This window comes from Corvus brachyrhynchos, unplaced genomic scaffold, assembly GCF_000691975.1.
Source record: "Corvus brachyrhynchos isolate BGI_N302 unplaced genomic scaffold, ASM69197v1 scaffold150, whole genome shotgun sequence".
In the NCBI taxonomy this organism is placed as follows: Eukaryota; Metazoa; Chordata; class Aves; order Passeriformes; family Corvidae; genus Corvus; species Corvus brachyrhynchos.
Window position 1 is genome coordinate 905,512 of NW_008236162.1, and position 8,166 is coordinate 913,677.

At 45.7% G+C, this 8,166-nt stretch overlaps 1 protein-coding gene across 3 annotated transcripts in view; it reads right to left on the reverse strand.

Moving 5' to 3' along the window:
* The window catches only part of DPYSL2 (dihydropyrimidinase like 2), a 53,753-nt gene that overhangs the window by 33,730 nt on the left and 11,857 nt on the right, over positions 1-8,166 (reverse strand). For all 3 annotated transcript variants that reach the window (XM_017731620.1, XM_008632445.2, XM_008632451.2), the window contains 2 exons: positions 5,352-5,440; positions 3,901-4,085 (listed from right to left, as the gene is read on the reverse strand). In XM_017731620.1, coding sequence (XP_017587109.1) covers positions 3,901-4,085; positions 5,352-5,440 — 274 coding nt within the window. The remainder of the gene's footprint in view (positions 1-3,900; positions 4,086-5,351; positions 5,441-8,166) is intronic.

An 8,166-nucleotide genomic window follows, 5' to 3' on the forward strand; every position in this document is an offset into this window, starting at 1 on the left:
GGCAATCCTGCCCCTGCTCACATCAGGGGGAGTTTTTCCACTGAGTTTGATGGGGATTTCACTCATCACAGTTAATCAGCAACCAAACCATCACCAGGCTCCGAGAGGCCACTCTGTTCCTAGCAGGGATTCTTCCCCCTCTAACAGCTCCAGGGACTGGGTTATATCCTGGGGTATTAACCTAGCTCAAGTTGGGAAAAATAGGGTGTCTTGTGCAGGCATTGGACTTTGATGATCCTTGGGGGTCCCTTCCAACTCAGGATATTCTGTGATTCTATGAAAAACGCCATTTTTAGCTCACCAAAATTTTAGCCTCTTGTAAAGGGCAACTTCAGACAGTGCCCTTTTCCAAAACTCTGGGAGGATTGTTCTCTTTGCATGGAATACAGGGGAGTTTAGGGAAGCAACCAGAAGAGGCTGGAGCACATCTAATACTCCTCTCTCCTTCAAAATTCTCTGTGGAGTGTTCTGGAATTCTCCTTTCAACTTAATGCCCAAACACTGCATTCTGACATTTCAAAAGGGCGAGAATCCAAGTTTTTTTCCTGGAGCCAACGTTATCCTAAAACCCCCAGGGAGGGCTGTTCAGCTGACATACCCACACCAACACTGCTTTACGGTGGGGACAGAGAAAAGGACCATGCAAATTGTCACTGCAGAAAAACAAAGATATCACAGTACGTAATTTCAGGCAAAACCAACTCTGTTTGTTCCTCTGCTAGCAAAGTCAGCTGGAGCCTTTGGCACTGCAGAAGGGAGAGACAGAAGGATCATAGCTGGAATTCCTGCTCAGATGGCCTCAGGGGAGCCAGCAGAAAAATAAATCAGCCCTAACTCCTGAGTGGAGCAACCTAAGGAGGGCTCAGGAAAGCAAGCGACAGAGAGACAAAAGAGCAGGTTTGGACCATCACCCCCAGCCCCTTTTTCCTGATGGGCTGGGAAGCCCTGGAATGGAGCTACATCTGTTTCCCACCAGGATAAATCTCCCCTGGTGCCACAAAAACCCCACAATTGCTCCATTTGACAGCAGGACCCATCTGATTCCCCCCCTGTGATGCTGCAGGGATGAATTCAGAGGGGAGCAAGCAAATGAGGACAGGGCTTGGAAACAGTAGGTTACATGCCTGTGCTTCCCTTGGATGTGTCTGCCATGAGAATTAAAGGAGCAACATTGAATTTGATCTGAGCTGAAAATGAGGTTCACCAAAGCAGATCCTCCAGGTGAATTCCTGGCACTGCAGGTCGATGCCAAAACTCACCAAAGCCAGAATTTCACCCACAATTTTTATAAACCAACCATCAGGGGAAACGTATCCAAGGTTCTTGTTTCGATTTCACTGAAAACTGTGTGTAAAACAAGTAAACAGCCTTAAAATGCCCTCCTGCACAAAAATGTGAAACAAATTGAAGCATGAAGCTGAGGAAGCTGTTTTGTGTGCCCAAAGTGAGGGTTATGCACAGAGAAACAGATGGAGTAAAGGTATTTGTAAATAAACCACACAAAGTTTGCTTAAAGCACTAATGAGGAAATTGGGTGGTTTTTTCCACAAATCTCACATCCAAAAAGAAGTGCTTTTTCCTAAAAAAGACTGAAGAACAAAGACATACAAGTCCACAGGAGGATCAGATTGAAAACTCCCAGCATTTAAAATATACAGTGAGATAAGAGTGTCATTTTCAGGCTGCAATTTTTGATACCATTAATCCAGTTCACTAAATATTGCCCCATTTATCGTAAGAAAAAAAAATGCTGCTATCCACCACAACTCCCACCTGCTGTGGGGAAGCCCAAGGGCCACCCACCAAGAGAGTGTTCACCAGGGCTTCACTGTGGAAAAACTTTTGCAAATGCTGTAATTTTGCTCAGAGGAACAGCTGAGCTGACACAGGGCAGAGGCTCCAAAGCTTTGAAGTCTACTCTGGATCATTCATCCTGCTTTCCACTGCTCCAGTTGCAGATTCCCACCCAATCAGAAATGTCTCTCCATCACCCAATTAGTCCTTGCTGCAGTCACAGGAAGATTTTTTTTTGTTGTTCAGAGATGATTTTGTATTTTGGTGTCTTAATCTGAGATACTTAGGATGGTCAAGTTTAATCACCAGCCTCCTCTGAATTGGTTGCCCATGGTCATAATCCAAATTATGCTCATTTTCACAGCTGTAAAAGGAGAAACTGTAAAATGGGGGATTCTCCTCCCACCTCCCTAACTCAGAAAAGTGGTATCTCACCATTAGTGAGATATTCAGGTACTACAGCCATGAAGGCAATAAATATTTACACACATAAAGCATTTCTGAAACAGGAGGCTCTGCAGAGGTAAAATTAGGCAACCAAAGTAAAGGGCTACTCCAGAAAAAATTTTGCCAAAGCAATTTCTGCTTTCAAGAAGTGCCACTGAGGGGAATAGTGCTGCTGGAAGGTCACATGCAGATGACAGAGAATGTTATTTTGATCTAATTCGACTTAACAAAGAAGAACAAAACAATAATTTGTGTGAACCAGGTGTACTCCTAATGAAGGAACAACCAACAAAACGAAGTCAACGAACTGAGGCTGAAAATAAAAAACCATTTCAGTGCTATTGATTCAAAGTGACAGCAAAGATTTGAAGGAGAAGTGGGTATTAGTGTGCACAAAGGCACCATCCACAGCCACATCCCCTGTGTGTGTGAGCTTATCTTCAGCCACAAACCTCACAGCCTGAAGTGATAATGTTATGAAAAGTAATTTCCCAGGTAATTTTAAGATTGTTTCTTTGAAGCATCAGACCAAGACATAACCTCCAGCCTCCTGTCAATCAATCCAAGTCCACCCACCAGGCCAGGGATCAAGGACTGCTCACAACCAAGCTCTGGGAGACGAGGATGTTCCAGTCCGTGCGGAGCTTGGTTTGAACTGAGGAGAGTTAAGCTGGTTCCTGGCTGTACCTAAGATCTCTTTATATCCATGAACTGGACAATAGACACTAATACCTGTTCTGAACCAGATTCTTTTATTCCTCTGTGCCTGAACTCCCCTCCTGTGGAATGGCAGCACCTCAGAGTACATGAAAGACTGCGAGATGCTCAGATTTTGGATCACTTCACACCTTTATCCCTCATTCCCACATGCAGCAACAGAGCCTGGGACACTGTGGTAGAGTTTTACACCTGATCAGCTGCTCTGCAACAGAAGGGTTTGGTTGTTTTCCTCTGGCTCAAACAAGGTTACCAACAATGACTTGCTTGTGGAGTTTTAAAGATCCAGTGGCTAACACAGGCAGGGACAGATAGCGTGGAAGCCATTCCTGAGGTGTTTTAGAGGCAGAAGGGAACACCAGGAATGTCTGATCCTGCTGTCAGCACAACAGTCAGTCAGTCTGTCTGTTTTATTTTGAGGTATTTTCACTTTCCAATTCCTCTCTTTCTCCAGAGGAGGAGATGAGTACAAACAGAGCTACGTTAACAAAAATCCTGGTGCTAAAGCTGAAGTGGGCATGTGCAGATCCTGAAATAAGTGGCCCAGTTTTCAAAGACACACAGAACACTGGCATCAGGCTTCTGGGTGTGAGAAATACAATGGACATCTTTCCACAGACAAGGGACCAAAGCACAGGAATGTGGGGGATCTGCTCCTCACTCTGGAGCCAGAGGTCACAGTAACACTGGTTCCAGCACAAGCAGACCCAAAAACCTGCTGAAGTCACATCACCAGCAAGGGAAGACAAGTGAAACGAGTGACAACTGCAAGATGGGGAAATCCTGGGGTCCTGCTTTTCCACCCTTATTCCCACAAGCTTTCCCCAGCAACCTGGCCAGACATCACCCACTGGTCCAGAACAAGGTGACTCCCACAGCTCCTGTTCTTATCGGGGAAACAGAAAAGCCCAGCTTTGCTGGAAGAGGAAAGCAGGCACTTACTGATCATGGTGGTGCCGCCAGCCAGTGCAGCCTTGGTCCCCTGGAAGAAATCATCAGCAGATGTCATCCCCTGCTCTGGCATCTGGAACCGGGTGTGGACGTCGATCCCGCCAGGAATCACCATCCTGCCATGGGCCTCGATGGTTTTCACTCCCCCTGGCACAATCAGGTTCTCCCCTATTTGCCTGGGGAAAGAGGTTTCAAGGAGCAGGTCAGGCACACCCAGGTGAGCAGCATGTAAACAAACACCCCAGTGCTACTTAGCCTGGCTGCAGTTGTCTTTTTCCATATAAAGCAGGGCACAGGATCAGCACACACAGGGCTGAGGGTGTTTCATTCTTCCCCTGGAAGCAGTTGCATAACAGCGAGTGAAGCATGCAATTCCTTCAGGATTTTGGGGCAATATTAAAGGAAGGAAAAGACAGAGCCCCTCCAGAAGGGGCTGTGCAGGTCATGGACGATCACTGCACCAAACACAGCTTTACTGGGGCTTTTTTTATCTGGCAGCTCAAAACTTTGATTCAAGCTCTCTAACAGCAATTTCGATGTTACCATTGGCTTGGGAGCACTGAAGAGTTTTTGCTTCTGTATTTTCTACCTTCCTCTCATGTGTAAGTATTACAGAATCCCTGCACAAACATAAATTCAAGCAGATATTGGTTACCAAATTCCTGGTGAGACCCTCAGAGGTCTCTCCAGTCCAGCTCTTCACAGACCTATTTTTAGCAGTGCAGTAGTGGATGACACACTGCAATTAATTAGCTGTCTCTGGCTGGCTCCTTTAACTTCTAACCTTGATTAAAAAAGCACATGTGCTGGCTGTTTAGCCAGAACAGGAAAATTCCTTGTTTGTAACCTCCGTCTTGTCCATTTTTTCCTAAGAGTAATTTTCCAAAGAAATCTGTAACACATTTAATGTGCCAGGAACGCATGTTTCAGGCCTGAAAACACAGAAAGAGGTCTGAACCTCTTCCACTACAGGGTCATTTTTAACTTGAAGAAGGAGGGCTGGAGTGATCCTTGCATCACAGACCGAGAGAAGTCAGCACTGCAAGAGACTTCCAGAGGTCACCTAAGTCCAGCCTCCAAGCCTAAAAGAGAATTAACTGTGTTAGGATGCTGAACTCTGGATTCAAAATATCTGAAGTCATAACTCAGTGAAATGTTACAGCACAGATAACTTCAAACACATGTGTCATCTCAGCATGGGGCTGCTCACATGGCTAAAATTAAGTGCATGTAAGTACCTCCTTGGAGCCAGTGAGGTTTCGGCCCAGTTGTTTATTTAATTCAACACCCTGCTTTTAAAGCTCCTTCATTAAACACCACGACAGAGGTGGAAATATTAATTTTTCATTGCAATTTAATAGAGCTCTCTGAGATTAAACTACTCCAGCCAATCTGCAGTGCATTTCCATGCATCCCCAATCCCACCATGAGGCTTCACTTACTTTATCAACCCGTCCTCCATGTAAATGTCTGCATAGAAGGACTGGTCATCATTAACTATTTTACCACCTTTGATCAAAAGACGATCACTCTGCAACAAAAGAAGCACAACACAAGACACAATTATTCAGTGGGAGAGCTGACAGTCTGCAGTGTCACTCCAGAGATGAAAGAGGAGGGAAGGCAACAACCTCTGCATTATTCACCAGCCCACGTCAAAACGCAAGTCAACTGCTGCACTTTCAACTGGAAAGATAAAATGTTTTATTTCATCTGGAAGGCCTTTCATCACACTGACGATCAAAAAAAAAAATTCAAAAAAAAAAAATCAGAACAGGGAAGGAGGTGGGTTCCAGTGGTCTCCTCTGCTCTGGCAGCTTCACTCCTACCTGCAGCCTGCCACCATCATCTGCAGCAGCAGCAGCACTAAATAACACTTGGAGGGACGTGTTAGATCCACACCTCTTATTTTTTTCTGCCTTGGTTGTATGCAAAATTTCCTATATGCACCCACACAGTGGAGTCACTACTTGGCTCAACGTGAGTCAACTGCTGTCAGGAAAATGGCCCAAAAGTCTGTTGCCAGGGGTTACGCAACACAAACAAGCTCCTTTGGTCCAATTTAGTGATGTTTCGATGCAGAGGATCCTTTCCTTGCCTTTTCAGAGCACCACTGCAGAACCAGATGGAAATAAGCATGTATTTAGCAAATTAGGGTTAAGGGAAGGATTTACAAAATGGTTATTAAGATTTCCTGAAATTAGAAGACAGTTTGGCAGGAACAGGAAGGTAATTACAAAAAGGCAGCTATCAGGCAGCATGATTTCATCCCAGCCCAGGTTACAGCTTGCTTCTTCAAGATCTTAGGTCAAAAACAAATGTTGGTTTTCTTTTTTTTGCAGTACTCATAAACAAGAGTGAAACCCACTGCAGAGCTCCTGACTGGGAGGACAGTTAAAAGTGGCTGCTACATCCCCCTGGTTCCCTCATCCACACATCACAGATGCATTTTTACAGCAGATGAATATTTAAAGCAAAGCACATACATGCTGTGAGTGTTTGGTTTAAACCACACCTTTGGCCCTCAGACATGCACTTGTACTTACTCTGATTCTTTTTTCCCTCCTCCTAAGAACGCCTTTGGAAGAGAACAAAGCCATACCAGCACAGCCAAAGGCTGGGGAAACCAAAAGCTGGACTTTTAACTCAGAGGTGCCATGGACTTACAGAAAAAAATATATAAGAACTTATAGAAAAATACATGTAAAACAGTGACAGGGAAGCTCAGGGCCCTGGTTTTGAGGTGCCAACTCCACTGGTCAACAAACAGAAGGAACAATCAGGTGTTTTCCCAAATTCCTCATAATAAAGCTGAAGAGTTGGAGTACCCAATTCTCAACTGACACGGCTCTTTTAGCACCAAATTCCACGAATTGCACCAGATACTGATTTATACCATAATATCCATCTTTTATATCACTGCTTAGCATCTAGGAGATGTGAAGTCCATCTCCCTCCTCCTTCTCCTTCCTCTTCCTGCTGCAATGGAGAACTCCCCCGGACAACGCCACCGATTTCAAATACAAAGAAACCCCCAAAATTTAAATTTAGGAGCTGCTGCAAATGCCAATAAGCCTGAGTGAATTAACGTGGGGTGTGAAAAACCCACTTGTCTTTCAATGCCAGCCTCTCCAGCAAACTGTCCTACATGTTTACCGTTTCCAGAAACACTGCAGTGTTGATACCCACCTCCAGTGCAGGCTCCTTGTGCCATTAAAAAGGGAAAGCCTGGTCATGGATGTGACCGACAGCCTGAGTCCTAACACCCTGGGCATCAATTAGGGAAGAAGAAGGGAAAATATACATAAAGTGGCCACAAAAACGCAGCCTGGAGCATTTTAATGATGCTTCTGGCAGTAACCAGGGCTGCTGCTGGGCTCTTGAGAGGGCTCTGAGATCAGGGCGAATCCTTCTGCTCATCTCAACCACCTTGGAGACAAAAGCACACACAGCTCGCATCCCTTCGAGGGCCTGCCACCAAATCTGTGTCTATTCAGCAGCAAAATCAGGGCAGCCACACATCCATTATCCTCCTTCTTCCAGCATTAGCCTCGGTTGATAATTCCAGATTTGCACAACAGCAAATAGGAGCAAAATCTGATTTTTCCTACCCCCTTTGCAGGAGGATTGGGTGCACACAACATAAATCAGAGCGTTCAGCCAGAAGAAAAATGCGTCATGCTACTCCTGGGCCGTGACAGGGATACAGTAGGAACCTCCACCGCCCTTTAAACAGAGGCAGCTTTTTGAACTCCTTACCACTGGACTCGCGGAGCAAAACTGACCCTCCTTCGCAAAGAAAAATAATTTTAAAAAAAAGGATGCTCCATTTATCAATAACCATTTTGCACATCCCCTGAATTCCTTAAGCACCGCAATTGTACAACCCAGCGACTCCTGCCCAAACCGGACACGTCAAAGCCCCGTTTCAGAGCTCCTTTTCCTGCCCCCGAGGATGAAGGGATGGGTGTGTCCGTGGGGATGGTGAGGAGCGGCTGCCAAGGATGAAAAACTCGTGTCAAAAAAAATAAGCAGCTCCAGCAGCCCGTTAGACGGGGATAGCTTACGTAACCAAAAGTTGGTACCCTTGGACCTGCAATACCTGCCCTAAATCGGCTCCCACAACAAGGAGAGCGACGGAGGGGTTTATATAACGGCTCCTTCCCTGCTCCCCCAGGATCGCACCGAAACCTGCGCCTTGCCAGAAGCTTCCTGGCGAAGAAAAGGCGATCCTGGAAAATCCCCAGCTCCAGCCCG